This window comes from Halichoerus grypus, chromosome 5 (assembly GCF_964656455.1).
Source record: "Halichoerus grypus chromosome 5, mHalGry1.hap1.1, whole genome shotgun sequence".
Taxonomy (NCBI): domain Eukaryota; kingdom Metazoa; phylum Chordata; class Mammalia; order Carnivora; family Phocidae; genus Halichoerus; species Halichoerus grypus.
Window position 1 is genome coordinate 159,240,472 of NC_135716.1, and position 15,705 is coordinate 159,256,176.

The 15,705-nt window shown below is 49.4% G+C and overlaps 1 protein-coding gene across 16 annotated transcripts in view; it reads left to right on the plus strand.

The window, feature by feature from the left end:
* Positions 1-15,705, plus strand: part of LOC118552561 (uncharacterized) — a 165,740-nt gene that overhangs the window by 78,080 nt on the left and 71,955 nt on the right. For 5 of the 16 annotated variants that reach the window (XR_013448261.1, XR_013448257.1, XR_013448260.1 and 2 more), the window contains 2 exons: positions 10,848-11,224; positions 14,276-15,154. The exons of 2 other annotated variants lie outside the window; for them this stretch is intronic. Coding sequence is in view for 1 of the 14 variants with exons in the window: in XM_078073399.1 (XP_077929525.1) it covers positions 11,070-11,224; positions 11,441-11,486 (201 nt within the window). In the remaining 13 variants the exon portion in view is untranslated. Of the gene's footprint in view, positions 1-9,933; positions 11,225-11,440; positions 11,557-13,512; positions 13,597-14,275; positions 15,155-15,705 lie in introns of those variants that run through there. 9 more of the 16 variants (XR_013448258.1, XR_013448265.1, XR_013448259.1 and 6 more) reach the window with 7 other exon arrangements.

Here is a 15,705-nt window from a genome sequence, read left to right on the forward strand (position 1 = left end):
ACTTCTATTTCCCTGGAGCTGTCCCCTCCTGCAGGGGCTGTGAATTCAGGACTGCTCCTGTGTAGCTGGGCTCTGCAAGCAGATAGGTCTGGCTTCAAGGCTGGACCCTGTCCCACTTGCCCCTCTCTCAGGCCCTTTTTGGCCTCTCGAATGCAAAGCCACTATTCTGTGCTTCTTGTGGTTCATTCTAGCTCTCCTTGTGAATATAATTGAAATTTCACAGTCATCAGTTTTTAAAATGATTTTTTGAGCTTTGGAAGGTGGTAGGAGTCACAAAATGTCTTCAGAATATTCTCCTCAAAGCTTCTTGCAGAAGCGAGTCTGCTCCCTTCCCACCTTCCCACAAGCCTTTGCTAAGCCCCTACTGTGTGTCGGGCCCTGGGCTCCGTGCCTGGAGGAGGAGGGGCAAAGGAGGATCCTGCAGGCCCCCCCTTGCTGCAGTCCAGCGGGGGGTGGTGGTGGTGGTGCTCACACTAGCACGCTTGCTTGCATCTAAAAGCAAAGGCGGCTGTGATAAATGCCAGGAGGAGTGTCAAAGTGCGGTGGGAGCAGAGGCAGGAGGGGGCGGGGGAGGAATGTGCGATGCTCCACTGGCTTGATTTTTCCCATCTGGAAACCACTGCTCTGAGTTTCTAGGCTATAAATGCAGAGATGTTTTGAAGGGACTGAGAGGGTTACAGAGTCATCCTGCCTTCTTATTTAGAGCCTGTCCCTGCTGGCTTCTCCTTGTGAGGCTGCCCACTCTGGGGCCGGTTCCCTGCCTGGCATGGTCATCCCTCCCTGCTGCCTTACAGATCCCTCCTAAGTGCTGCGATCCCGGGAAGCCTTGCTTGATGATTCCAGCGTGGGGAGAATGCCCTTTCCTGACACTCTGGATGCCATGAGGGGCAGCTGACACTTTGGCCGTGCTTTGGGCAATCCAGAATCCTTTTGTTCTGGGCTCTTACCCCTGTAAACATCCCACCGGACTAGGCACTATTCTTTTCCAGCACCAATGATGTTGACCGAGGGGCATTAGAGCATGCTGGTTAAAAGCAAGTGAGCAAAAATAGCAACTCTGCAGGGGAGAAACCAAGTGATGAGTGCTAACGTCACCAGTCACAAGTCATGTTGATATGTGCCCCCAAAACAATGCAAGGAGCTGGGCACTGTGCCTCTGCAGCGTGCTCCCCCAAACCCATAACCTCAGCCTGTTCTCAAGGAAACACCAGACAAATCTAAACGGGGGAGCATCTATAAACTATATCTGTTACTCTCCAAAAGTGCCAGGGTCATGAAAGACAGGGAAAGACCAAGAGATGGTCACAGTCTAGAGGAGACTAGGGAGATATCACGACTAACTGTGACCTGGGATGCCGGACTGGGTCATGGAACAGAAGAAGGGCATTCGTGGAAAACCTGGGGGAATCAGAGTAATGTCTATAGTTTTGTTAATATTGTTGTCCCAACATTAACTTTTAATTTTGATCAATACACGACAGTTAAGGGAGACATCAACGCTAGTGGGGGCTGGGTAGAGGGCATATGGGGACTCTGCCTCATGTTTGCAACTCTTCCATAAATTGAAAATTATTTAAAAATAAAAAGCTAAAAAAAGAGGCAAAAGAGGCAAAAAGAGGAAACAGAACACATGGACTCAGATCTGGCTCCTCTGCTTCCTGGCTGCTTGACTTTGGACATCTGACACAACTCCCCGAGCCTCAGTTTCCCCATTTGGAAAACAAGGCTAGTGACAGTGCCTACCTCATAGGTGGCTGTAAAGATGAAAAGAGATAATCATGAGGTGCACACCCAGAAGGTGTCTGGCACACAGGAAGCGAACAATAGGGTTTAGCTATGATTATTGTTATTGATGAAGAAGGAAGTCCAACTTCTAAAAGCTGGGAGAGTATGCCGGGTGACAGAATTTAATAAGATTTGAGCCATCCAGTGTGATTCGATTAAGTAAACATCTACAGATCTCTTCTGCATGCCAGGCCTGTACTGGGGGTTGCAGAGAAGAAATCAGACCCGGTTCTTGCCCTGGTGTCACCCAGATAAGAGGGTGGGGGGACAGACCTAGATGTAGATGATTGTGTAGAGGGACAGGCAGCTTAAAGGAGCATGTTTAAGTTGCTACAAGGTCAGAGGCAGGAGCTCTATCAGAGTCTAGGACTGGGTGGGGAAAACTTCATGGGTGTGCTAACACTGGCACTGGGCTTTGCTATGGGGATAGGAATTTTCTAGGTCTACCTAAAAACCTTAGCAGGCTGACAAAGCACTTCATAGGCACCTATAGGTGCTGTGCTTGATGCTTTACCTGAGTTGTTTCAAATTCTCTCCACAGTCCTGCGGGGAGGTTTTGTTTTGTTTTTTGTTTTAAACAATTTCACCCATTTCCTTTTACTTCCTTTAATTTGGCTACTAGCAAATTTACTGTTTTATATTTTATTTTTTAGAGAGAGGGAGATCGCACAAGTAGGGCAAGGAGAGAATCTTAAGCAGGTTCCATGCCCAGCAGGGAGCCCAACGTGGGGCTCGATCTCACGACCCTGAGATCACGACCTGAGCTGAAATCAAGAGTCAGACGCTGAACTGACTGAGCCACCCAGGCGCCCTGGAAGGTTGTTTTTATTACCGATTTATAGTTGAGGCAGCAGAGGCTCAGAGAGGGAGTGAAGTTTCTCGAGGTTATAGACTACTTACTGGTTGGCAGAATTCGGATTCCAACCCATCTTGTCTGAGTCCAGAGCTGCCCGCCGTGATGTAGCCACAAGGACAATGCAGGCTGAAGGAGCGACAGGTCCCCAAGTGTGGCAGGGTGAGAACAAGCGCTCGGGTGTGGTCCCCATCAGCTGTGAGGTGGGGGGGGCGCGGAGACAGGTTGGAGAGATGGGCAGGCAGAGCCTGGAACACTCTGCTCCCATGGGTTCAGACTGTCTCCTCCAGGGTAGGGGAGCCACGGAAAGGCTTACCCAGGGTGCAAGGCCGTCAGCTCTGTGTCCTAGGCAGCAAGCCCTGGCTTCTGTGTGGGGCGGGACAGGAAGCAGAGTAGCGGCAGGGAGCCAGGGGACGAGGGGATGAGAGCAGATGGAGAGGGACAGACGATGAGAGGGTAGCATCTTGAAAGCCTTACTCCAGTGAAATGAAGGAAGGTGAGAAAATGTGGCTTCCCGTGAGCCAACCGAGCAGCAGCGCGGCTGCCACACGGCTGACAGACTCGGGCCACCTGAACAGAGGAGCCAGGGAGGGCCACCCTCTCCTCATAGCTGCCTGGACCACTTGAGCTCACTCCAGAGGGAACAGAGACACCCCAGTCTGTTTAATATGGGGACGGCATCACAGATCACCTCCAACGAGGAGCAGTTGAAGGACCTAAGGGTGTTTAAACCAGAAGAGAAACAGTTCAGCAGAAAACAGAGCAAATGTGTCTGTGCGCCCCAGAGGGATGGGGCGGGGGGGGGGGGGTACATTATAGGAGGTCGATTTTGGAAGGCCCTGTACTCTCCGTTGTTCTTCTCTGCTCCTTTCTGCTTCCTGCTTCTTTCTCTGAAGCCAGAATTTCTTTGCTTCTCTGGTCCACAGGGTGGGTGGAAAAGGCCCCTCACACAGTTTCTAGCCCCTGGTACCTGAGACTTAATCTCTTTCTTCCTCTCCCTCCACCCCCATCAGGAGTTTCCCACAATCCTTAGGGAAGGGACTCTGGTCCAGGTCAGACCACATGCCCACTCCTTGTCCAATCAACAGTGGCCATAGGGGCGGAGCCATAGTGGTCATGGCCCTGAGTAGGTGGAGGGAGAAGGAGGTGAATAGAAATGGGGGGCAGGGCTGGACAGAGAACCCAACAGGTGTGGCAGAGCTAACCTCTTTGAACCTCTCTGTCTGGGCTCTTCCCGAGTTTGCCAACCTGCAGTGATTTTGGAGGGAGGGTCTGAAAGCAGAGAGTGTGTCTATTCCTTGATGATTTGTTCTGCCCAGAGATGTTGAGACTCCTCCTGTCATTCCAGATCAATACTAGGCCCCATTTTCCAATCGTCTGGCTATTTCCCAGCTATTTCCCATTTCCAAGACGGCTGTCCAGCCAGGGCCCGGGGCTCAGTGTTTGGGGAGATGCCCCAGCTGCTGGTTCCATGGTTCCTGGGGCCCTGGGGTCTCCAGGGTGTGGGCTTGTGAAGCTAATTGACTCTAAAGAGTGGGCTTGAAATTGGAATTTTCTGGGCCTTCAGGTCCCTGGTCGCAGCATCGGATGCTCATTAAAGCACAGGTAGATGAATTGGCTCTGGGGATGCTGAGTGTGCCAGCTCAGGGAGCGCGGCAGCTGGGCGTCCAGCTCAGCGACAAGCTGGCAGAGCAATGGCCAGAGTCGTGGGTGAGGCACTGACTAGTCAGTGGGCCCGAATCCCGGTCTGTCTGTCTGTCTGTCTGTCTCACGCACAATCCTAACTAGCTGTGTGACCTTGGGCAACCCAGGCTCTCTGGGCTTCAGTTTCTGGAACACGAGGGGTCGGATAGGAGGAGTCCAGAGCCTTCTTAGCTTAGGGATTTCCAGTAGGTATTTTTTTTTTTTTTTTTTTTTAAAGATTTTATTTATTTATTTGAGAGAGAGAGAGAGCGCAAGAGGGGGTAGGGTTAGAGGGAGAAGCAGACTCCCCGCCGAGCAGGGAGCCCGATGTGGGACTCGATCCCGGGACTCCGGGATCATGACCTGAGCAGAAGGCAGTCGCTTAACCAACTGAGCCACCCAGGCGCCCTCCAGTAGGTATTGATGCGAAACGTCGGGCCAGTCCCGTGTAGGAAGTTCTAAAACCTGAACCATCCGGACTGCCCCAGCCTGTGGGGGGGAGCACAGCCACGGTACCATTAGTCCTAGACTATAAGAGCTGCAGACTCTCTCTGCCCCTTGGGAGGTCTCCTCTTCCCCCTGGAGTGTTCCTTGGTTCTGTTAGGTCACCTACAGTAGCTGGTTCTCACATCCATGCCTCCTCTTCTCCTGGGGCAGCCCTCTGCTCGCCATTTGAAGGTGGTGACTGGTCACTTCCGTTGCTGCTGATGCTGTCACTAGGAAGGCCACTTCCCAGGAGTTCTGCTCAGTGTGGATGGCTTGATTCTGCTCTACCATTGCTTCGTGTCTCCCTGACTCTGCCACAGGATGCCAGAGCTGAGGGAGAGAGAGGACCGCCCCTCCTCACCATGTCACACCTGGCCACGCGGGCACCAGAGCAGCCCAGCCTGGACCCAGAGTCTCACATCGTCAGCCTTCATGAAAACAGCTCCGTCATCTTCTGGGCTGAACCCTTCTCCACCGGCTTCAACCTCAGCCCACGAGGCTGGGCAAGGCGACAGTTACCACCTCACCCATCCCCTACAGTCCTCATTTCAAGCTTCTGTCCTCGTCAGGAAAACACCAGAAGCTCCTAAGCATATCATCCTGTGGTGGGAAGGGAGGATGTGGCCTGAACTGCCCCACTTGCTGGAAGCATCCATTTTCTGGCTCCAGGCTCGCCAGGTTACTGCCAGTCCTCCACTGGATTTCTGTTTGAGTGTTTCTGTCAATCAAAATTAACCGGCGTTTATCGAGTACTTATTGTGTAGCCAGCGTGGGGGAAATTACTCTTTTCTTTTCTTTAAAAAAAAAAGTTTTCTGCTTTCTGATTTTTTTTTCCTCCCAGTTTTCTCAGCCTTCTGGAAGGGATGCCTTGAATTATTCAACCTGCAGTACAGATCTCTGGAGAACATCGCCTTGCGGCTACTTTAATCACTAGAAAGGTTCAGAGTCAGTTATAATCAAGCCTGAGTCAACGTGGAAATGCTCATCTCTGGCTTGAAGACAAGATCAAAAGGAAGACCAAGGAAGAGATGAAATCTGAGAGGAGAAATGGATAGTGGTTTCCAGAGGCTCATAGGTCCTTCTCTTATTTCCAGAGGCTTGTAGGTCCTTCTCTTATTTCCAAGGGGGGTCGAGGACCAGGAGCCCCGGCCCCTGCCGGGCATGTTACTGCGTATTTCCTCTGACCTTTTGTAATGTCATTGACAAGTCAGTCACAGCTCTGTGCCGATTCAGGGGCCCACTGACCAAGGACGGGACTTGTGTCTGATGGAGGTTTCGGGGTGGGGGAGCTGTTACCTTTTAAGAACGTGTGAACACAGGGAGGTGAAGCTACGGATGGGGGCAGGGCTGTTTCTACCCAGAGCTAACGTGGGGTTAGGCACCATGAGGCAAGGACTGCGGGTATGGAGAGTATGGAGGACCGGCTGGAGGCTGTCTGTAGGCATGATCAATGGGGGAAAGCATCCTAGGGAGGTGGGAGAGGGCAATTCTGTCCTCATCTGGGCCTCTGTCTGAGCCCTGGGAACGTGGGGGTGGAGGTCTGCAAGTAGAAACAGGAGGTGCTTTTGGGGGCTAGCTTGTGCCGTCAGCACCAGGCCGTGTGGCACAAAAGGGTGGGGGGGCGTTGTGCCCAGCTTAGCACGGGGGCTTCAGAGAACACAGAGCAGCCTTGGTGTGTTGAAGGCCCAGGCTCTCTCACTGATAGCTTGACGGTGACAGGGCCACCACCTGCAGCAGCAGCAGGGCACTGAGGTGGGGGTCCCCTCTTCCCTGACTGCCCGTGATAGTCCTCCCCGAGGATGGATCGGCATCGAGGGCTAGAAACTGTGCCCCTCCCCACCCCCAAGGGAAGAAGGATGCTTATTGCCTAAGTTAAGGACCTCAGGAGGCCACATCTAGGAGGCCACATCTAGGGTTTGTGGGCATGCTCTTTCTTCTCTTTTCCATCCCTGCAGGAGACAGGATGGAGCACTGGTTAGGGCTTCTCCAAAATGGGAGAAGGTCCAATTCTCCGCCTGGATATCTCTCCCCCGTTCCCCAGCTGGGCAGCCCTAATACGGTCTTGTGAGGGTGTAGTCTGCTCAGCCTGGGGACGGCTTTGGGGCTGCTTCTCTCTCTTACTGTCTGTCTCTCTGCTGTTTTTCTCTGGCCCTTGGGGGCAGGGATCAGGTGGGACTAGAGCCCATCTCACCTCAGGGTCCTGAGATCAGAGATTAGGCTGGGGAAGGGGGTGGCCCAGCTTAGTTTAGGAAAAGGAAGTCAGGGCCAGCCCAGCATGCTCACATTGGGGCTGGGACTGGAGACAAGCTAGGAAGAGGTTGCTGGCCCTGAGTGGTTCCTTGGTGGGCTCTTTTCCCTAAGGATCTCTTAGGAGGAGGGTAGTGGCCAGGCCTGGACAGGATCCGGAAATTTGAAGACTGGTCCCGATGCTGTCCTAGCAGTTTGGTCTCCTAGCTCTCTGGCCACACAGCCCCAACCCAGTGGTGGTAAAGGGTGCTGGAAGCCTCAGCGTCCCTGGCCCCCATATTGGTGCCCTCCATGATGGGTACAGGCTGCCACTGCAGGGCTGTGGCTTGAAGGTGTATTTGTGGGCACACATGAGTCACCCAAGGGATGCCCAGCTGCCTGAGTCAAATCTCAGCCCTGCCACTGACCAGCTGTGCAAGCTCACCCTTGTCATACCTCAGTTTCTTCAGCTATAAAATGGATAGAAGGTTGTGGTAAGGGTTAACTCAGCTAATGCATGCACTGCACTTGGCACAGTGCCTGGTGCGTAGGAAACACTCAGCAAACAGCTCTTCATGCTCAATTGTGTCTCTGTGTCCTCTTGGAGACTAGAAGTCCTGCCCTAGCAGATGGGGCACAGAAACGCCGCTTGTTGCTGTAATTGTAAACTCCTTTGTACCCTACAGACTTAAGGGGTCTAGGAAATGCTGGTTAATTATTTTTTTCTTTTGTGGAGTAGTGAAGCAATATAAATGGATGGGACTCGCCTTCAGCATTCCCCCGTTTCAGTAGAATCAGCAAAAAGCCGATTACATCCTATTATAAACATGTACTGCACAAATAAAAAAAAATGAACAATACAGAGGCGTATAGGATTTCTCCACCCCGGGGGGCTTTTGGCTGTTTGGTGGGTTTCCTCCTAGACCTGCCGCCATGCCTCTGCAAACATGTTTATCCTATAGATACACACATCCTTTATGCTTCCCTCCCTCCCTTGCTCTCTCTCTCTCTCTCCCCCCACTTCTCTTCCTTCGGAGGGGGAATCCTATCACATACATGTTATTGAAAAAAAAGCCTGCTTTTTTTCTCCCTCTCACTGTGGCAGGCACATCTTCCCAGGCCAGCACATATATGTCTATTAAAATCCTCCTGTCCCCATCATACATTTGCAGTTCCCAAAGATTTAGGGAATGAATAGGAACAAATATATTCCAATAGCCCCAAGGGAGAATCTAGGAAAGGAGGCACTTTTACAAAAGACTTCAGGGGCACCTGGGTGGCTCAGTTGGTTGGGCGTCTGCCTTCGGCTCAGGTCACGATCCCAGGGTCCTGGGATCAAGCCCCGCGTCGGGCTCCCTGCTCCGCGGGAAGCCTGCTTCTCCCTCTCCCACTCCCCCTGCTTGTGTTCCCTCTCTCGCTGTGTCTCACTCTGTCAAATAAATAAATATAATCTTTAAAAAAAAAGACTTCAAAAATTATCTACCTCAGTTAAAACATTAATATATTTTTAAGAAAAGAACAACTTGAAAAAGCTGTATATACTTCATGATCACAGCGCCCAGATATAGTCATTGTTAACATTTTGGTGTAATTCTTTCTAGTCTATTCTTTCTATGTCCGTAATTGTGTGTATGTGTGTGTGTGTGTATTTAAACAAAGTTAGAATCACACTATAACATTTTCAATTTATGTTTTCTTTCTTTCTTTCTTTATTTATTATTTATTATTTTTTTATTATTTTTAATTTTTTATTGTTATGTTAATCCCCATACATTACATCATTAGTTTTAGATATAGTGTTCCATGATTCATTGTTTGTGCATAACACCCAGTGCTCCATGCAGAACGTGCCCTCCTCAATACCCATCACCAGGCTAACCCATCCTCCCACCCCCCTCCCCTCTAGAACCCTCAGTTTGTTTTTCAGAGTCCATCGTCTCTCATGGTTCTTCTAACATTTTCAATTTATGTTTTCTATTTAATATTATTTCATAGGTCTTTTCTTTCATGGCTATATATCATATGAGCCTAAATATATGGTAGCCAAGGACATAACACCCTGTTCTCCCAAATGGAAGTTTCAATAAAAAGTTTTGAGGTCAACTTGAATATACAAATATTTAGAGAAATCACCAAATGCTGACTCAAAATGCTTAATTTATAAATGTAGTTACACATGGATATTTAAAACCATATAACACGAAGTATCTCAAATTTAGAAAGATTAGTTTTTTCCACTTTTGCATCTTGTACTGACCCCATTGGTATCTTTGACGTCTGTGCTTTTATCATCCCCAGAGCGCTTTGTGAATTACCCAGCAGAGCTGTCCAGAGCACATCATTTCCATTTTTGGGTCTAACTTGTTTGAGATTGAGATGCAACACTTTTAAAATCTGTGTACAGTGTTGTCTCTGGAAATTGTATTCCAAGCCACAAGTACCTATTTACATAATATTAGGACAGTCTTTATTTGTCCCGTAAGTGTGTATTAGTGATCTCTACGACATAACTACTTACTGTATTGCTTTTAAAAGTGATCTTTAAAAGCTTGTTTACAATGACAGCCAACACTTGCAATTGTGAGGTCGTAACCCCCGGAATAATTACAAAATCCCTGTTAAATTTCTCTATCTCCTTTTTGCCAATGCCGGCAGGTGACCTCTTTAAACATTCCAAACTAGCATTGATTGAGGTCAGGGAGGGCTAATGTGATTTCCCCAAACAGTACTTTGTTGTTTAAAATAAAGTAACCAAGAGAGAATGCACTTAATAGGACACTCTTTCTAAGAACTAGAATTTAAAGAGATTTTTCTTATTTCTAAAGGATAATTGTGGGGAAAATCCTCAAGATTAATGGAAGCATGGTTTTCCATCTTTTGGCTGTGCTCTAATTTATTTAATCATTCCTCTATTTTTGGACAGTTCAATTATTTCCACCTTTTTTTGCTATTATAAATAACAAGCCACATTCTTGTACTTATATCTCTGAGCACATTATAGATCATTTCCTCAGGACAAATTCCCACAGGGTCAAATGGTGTAGATATTTTTAAGGGTCCTGATACATTATGTCAAATTGCCCTTCAGAAAGTTTGTGTTAATTAATAATCCCATTAGCAGTGAATGGAGGTGGGCACTTTATAATAAACACGCAACATTTCTAAAATTGATGGGGAAAATGCTTCATAAACTCATTGAGCTTTTTGTAGAGTCATAGTTTATTGGAGCCATAGGAGTTCTTAGAACTCAGCCAGTCCAACTCATTACCCAATGGGCTTGCATACCTCTTTCAATGAGAAGCTACCTCCCCCAAATGGAGCCCCTGCCAGGATTGGGTGGTTATGGTGCTAGCTCCCCTTTATCTCAGCCAAAATCTGCCCTCCCAGAAATTGCACAATTAAGCAGATATTTCTTGTGCTTTCCCTCATGCACCTGGCCCATGGTAGGTGCAGCTACTCCCAGGAATTGGGGGAAAGGGAAATGGAGGGTAATGAGTACCAACTCTGGAGTCAGGTGCAATCCATGAAGCTGGGGCTCTTGTTTTATATTTTTAAGATAGAGAAGTTGAGGTTCAGAGAGCTTGAGCAATTTGTCTAAACTCGCGCAGCTGGTACGCTGAGGTGCTGGGACCAAACCCAGGTCTGCCTGGGTTTCTAAGGCTCTGTATTGCCTTCCTTACATCTTCTTTTTTGGGGGTGCTTAAAACAAGTCTGCTCTCTAGGGTGGAGGCCCCTGCCATGTCTGGAGAGCATACCTCCTAGAGTTGTCAGGACAACCCTGATCTCTAACCTTCTACTCTGTTGTCCCCATAAGTGCACTGGTTGTGGTGGTTTATACTGAGTGGACTTGGTGAACCCGGACTCCCCTTCCCTGTGCGGACCCCCATTAGAGTTGGCCAAAGAGGAAGCCGCAGAAGATCGAGAGGTGGAAGGGACACGGCGGCCATTACTCTTGAAGGTCATCATAGGAGAAGTGGCAGATGCAGAGGTGTCCAGCGAGTTTCAGCTTGTCCCTCTCTCCTCCCTCTGTGGTCAGCTCCTACCTCTGGCTGCCTCCCCCACTGAGCCTCAGCTCAGCCCACCAGCAGACGCTTGGCTGCAGATCCACGGAGTTGGGAGCTCTGCTCCGACCTCTTCATCAGCTCCGCCTTCACGGTCCCACCCTGATGCTAGATGCACCTGGCTTCTCTGGTGAGTGGTCCTTCTCTTGCCCTCCAACTTTTCTTCCTGACTTTCGCTTCCTTAGCTCCTCCCGTAATTGTGTCAGGTCTGATTCCTATAACAGATGCCTTCTCTCAAGGCACTCACTTTGGTTCTGCCCCCATGGCTGGATGCTGGTGGAAGTGGTATCACGTGGCTGCAAACCTGGGCCTCAAGAGGCCTTGCAACTTCTGTTCCCTTTCTCAGCACCCTGAGACCGTCCTGCTTGGGAAGAAACCCAGCTGAGAGGTGACGTGAAGGAGAATCGAGGAGCCCTGGTCAACACACAAAATGAAAAATAATAAATATAAAAATACAAGAAATCATTGCAGGGGCATTTTTTTTGGCAAAGAAAATATTTTCTTTATGTTTCTATTAGTGGATCGATCCGCCATTATGTTGCATTGCATAGTCAGTTAAAATTACACTAAGTGAAATTTAGTGTCATCTGATGAGAATAATGGAAAATTTAAAATATTTATCAACTTTATTAACTTAACACTAATAAAATTCACCACTTTTTAGTGTGCTAAATATATATATAACAGAAAATTTACCTTTCCAGCCGCTTTGAAGCCTCCAGGTCAGCATTAAGTACGTTCGCAACGCTGTGCGACTATCATCACTATCCATCTCCAGAGGCTTTTGGTCAGCCCAGCCAGAAACTCTGTCCCTGTTACACACCCCTGCCCCGTTCCTCCTCCCCTTGGGGTAGCTTTAAGCCACTAAACTTGGGGCTGCTTTTTTACACCACAGTAGATAACGGAAACACTCAAGAATAAGAAAAACGCTTGAGAGTATGACCAGGCCACACTGGGCCTGCATTCCCACAGGACAGAGCTCTTGCTGGGCTGAGTGGAGGCTGGCCATATTGGGGCAGACCTGTGTTCTCCAGCCTGCCCCAGTCCAAACCAGGCCAAGCTGTGCTTCTTTCTCAACACTTACACCCAGCCCCTTCACCATTTGCTCTAGGGGCTGCTTGGCACCTGGGCATTTGAGTTTCAGCCTGGATCTAGATGGACAATCACCTTCTATGAGTGGGCCTATTCTTCTGTTAATATAACCGTAGGGCTCAGGCGGAGCTCAGCATCTCCTAACCCCCTGAGCTTTTCCTGCAAACTCACCCCATGACATCTTGGGCATGATGCTTATGAGAGGCCATAAGGGCTTTGGTGATCTTTCCACCCCTTCTTGGAACTAAAGAGAGAAAGGAGGCAGGGGCAGGTGAGTGCCTGATTGGGGGGCTTGTGATAAAGGCAGAGATTTGATTTCGGGACGAGAGGATGGCGCAGATCCTGGCCTGACAGCCTCTCTCACAGCATTTCCAAGCCTCACAGGTGGTGTCTTAGTTTGACCTGAGTTCCTGTTACCATGTTTGGGTCTTCCTCCCCGGCCATTGGACAGTAAGCTTCAGGAGGGCTGGTGGTTTGTGATTCATCTTTGAGTCCCTAGAGCCTGGCATGCAGTAGATCTTAACAGGTGTTTGTTGAATCAAATATTTGAAGGAAGAAAACCTGAAAATGTATAGAGGAATTCTGGCGTGACACAAGAGGGAGGGTGCCCAGAGAGAAGGTACTGAGACCCCCTCAGTAGAAAGCATCTACAAAAGGAGCTGGGTCCGGTCTTCTTGGCCTTGGAGTAGTCAAGATATACACTTGAACCTGGAATGGAAACATAAGGGTTTGCTAACTCTTTCATCCCTTTGTTGTCAGATATTTGTAGGGTACCTACTGGCGCTGAATGTAGACCCCGAGATCTAGTGATGGGGCAGAGGAGAGATCTACTTGAGTCAAAGGTCGGCAGGGGCAGGAAGTGGCCATGTAGGCTCTAAACATGGAAAGGCCTGACCCCTTCTGTGGGAGCTTCAGGGCATTGGCGGACATCTAGACCAGGGTGAAGAGCCCTATCTTCGGAGTTAAACAGGCATGAGTTAGAATCCTTGTTCTGCCACTTGTTAGCTGGGTGCCCTTTGGTAAATCTATGAACTTCCGTTTCGTCACCTGTAAAATGGGGAAAGTACTTACCCTCAGGGTAATTGTGAAAATTCTCTGAGTTATTTATGTGAAACACTTGGCACAGTGCCCGGCTTTGGCTTTATTGTTACTGTTGTTAGCAGGTGGGGAAGGCAATGGGCCATGGCTGGGGGTGGGTCACAGCCTCCTGGGGAAGATGAGGGAGTGTTATGGGGCAAATCATCACGTGGGCCCAGAGGTGGGCCACATGGAGGTGGGGTCTGCAAAACTCTGGACACTTGCTGGCTATCTGATTTGGCTGGAAAGAGAGGCCTCTGTGAGATCGTGTCTATCTTTGGTTTGAGGGAACTGCTACTTTGGGTCTAATTCTAGCCAAGACCAGTGGAATGAGTAAGTGGAAAAAACACAGGCCTTAGAAAAGCCTCCTGGAACGGGGGAAGGTCGGCCTTTCTGGGCGTAGGCAGGCACTTATCGGAAAGTTTAGGCCAAGTCACCCATGAACCCAAGGCCGAAGCACGAAGAGGGAAATTGAATGGAGCCAGAAGGTGTTGGTCAAGAATGGGATTCTGATCACATCACAGGGATGGTCTCATGGTGTCCAGAGAGATGGGTGGTGCCTGCAGGGAGCGGTCCCGGGTACGTCCGTTCCATGTTGCTGATCCCCTGTGGGCATGGCTCAGTAGGCTGCGGGCACAGCAACCCTCACCATCCTGATGTCTCTGGGCCTCTCCAGATCGCTTTCCCGGGAACACAGCTGGAGTGGTGAATGGATAGTGAGATCCATGGATAATCCTACAGCTCAGTGGCTCCTAATCTGCTCCCGCAGGTCACGAAACGCTAATAATGCAATCTCCCATGCCCCTGCAAGCAGGTGCTTCGCTCAGGCAGACATCAAGCCCACTCATGTAAAAGAGATAGGTAGTTCCAGCCCTGGCTGCGTTGTCAACCTTGCAGCCCATCTGCTTGGGGAGAACTGGCCTTGGGGATGGTTGGATTCAGGCTAAGGCATTGTCTGAATGAGGCACATGAAGAAGGAATAGAGCCAAACGTTGTCCTCTTTTCTTTCCAGAGTGTGGCACCTCATGTTTGGAAATAAGGAAAATCTTCAAGTCCAGCCTGTCCCCCAAGCTTGTGAACTCTGCTTGTGAACTCTTGCCCTCCATATCCTCGTGGATCCTGTGACCTGCGTCCACCTCTTCTGTCATCCCCGAGCCCCCACAGAGAGGGAGGAGGAGCAGTTGTCCAAATCAGATCGTTGAGTTTATACGTATCACTTCTGTGGCCCTCCAGAGCACGGTCTCCCTTCTCTGCTGATCTCCCGGTGTTCTCAGTGCCCTACCAAGGCCCTGGGGAGGAGGAACCAGGCTACCCAGGCTACCCGAGTAGATTCTTCAGCAGCAGCTCACAGGACATTTCCTCACTTTGCCCATATTGACTGTGGAATTTGGGGGGGCTGGGGGATGTTTCCAGTGTCTGATCCTACTCTGTTTAGACCCTGTGGCTTAGCTTTTGGGACTGGGTTGGGCTATTTCCAGCCACAGAAGCCTTGGCTGTTAATGGATATAACCCCAATTTGCTGGACATAGCTACATGAGACCTACTTGAAGACCTGAGCCAGGTCTTGCAGCCAGGTATCTTTTCTTCAAGCCATTATGCCACCTCCTTCCAGCCTTCCTCCCCAATTAACTTCATTAGCAGTGATGACTCAGGGGGTCCCTCAGCTTTCTGTGCAGCCTGATCACCCACAGCAACTTCTCATTGCAAAAAGCCTCCCTTCTCTCTTCCTCCAGCTGAGACCATTCAGTCAGTCTTCGTTCTAAACAGAAGAAGGAGGCAGAAGGGTCTCTCCTGCCCTTTTGATGCATTTTCAGAAACTGAACTTCCAAATGTCTGCTACTTTCCACAGGAAAGAAATACCCATCCAGGTGCTGGAAAATAGCAGCCAGAGGTAAGGAAGCCATGGCCTTTAGCCCGTGGCTGAGCTCTGGTTCAGGGTTTGAGAGAATTTCTCTTCTTTCCATCAGTTCTCAACCCCAGGGACCTACTCCTTTTATATCTGGGGGCCTTGTGTGCATCTCCTTTCCTAGGGATTAATGCCAACCTCTTTCATGAATACCTTTAGCTTTCATTGCTTTGTGGACACCGTGGTGGCCTTGGTGCTTCTCTTTCTGGACTCTTTGGGGAATCTTCCCACCTTGCTGGGGAAAGGAACCCTAATTAATATTGATTTCCATTAGTCTGAGCATCTGGCCTGCATTCCTGTCTCAGCACTCTGCAGAGGTCCCTTTGGGATTCTTCCTCTCCACCTTCATCAGCACCAACACTCCATCACCCCTGTAAAACTATCCTCCTTCTTTCAGCTTTCTGAGATCACATGACTCTCTAAGCAGCCTACCTTCACACTACCTTTCCCCACCATCCACATAGCCGTTGACTCCAAATCTCTTAGTTCAAATTCTTCCATATATGACTGTGGCCTGTTCACAGGATGGCTGTCCA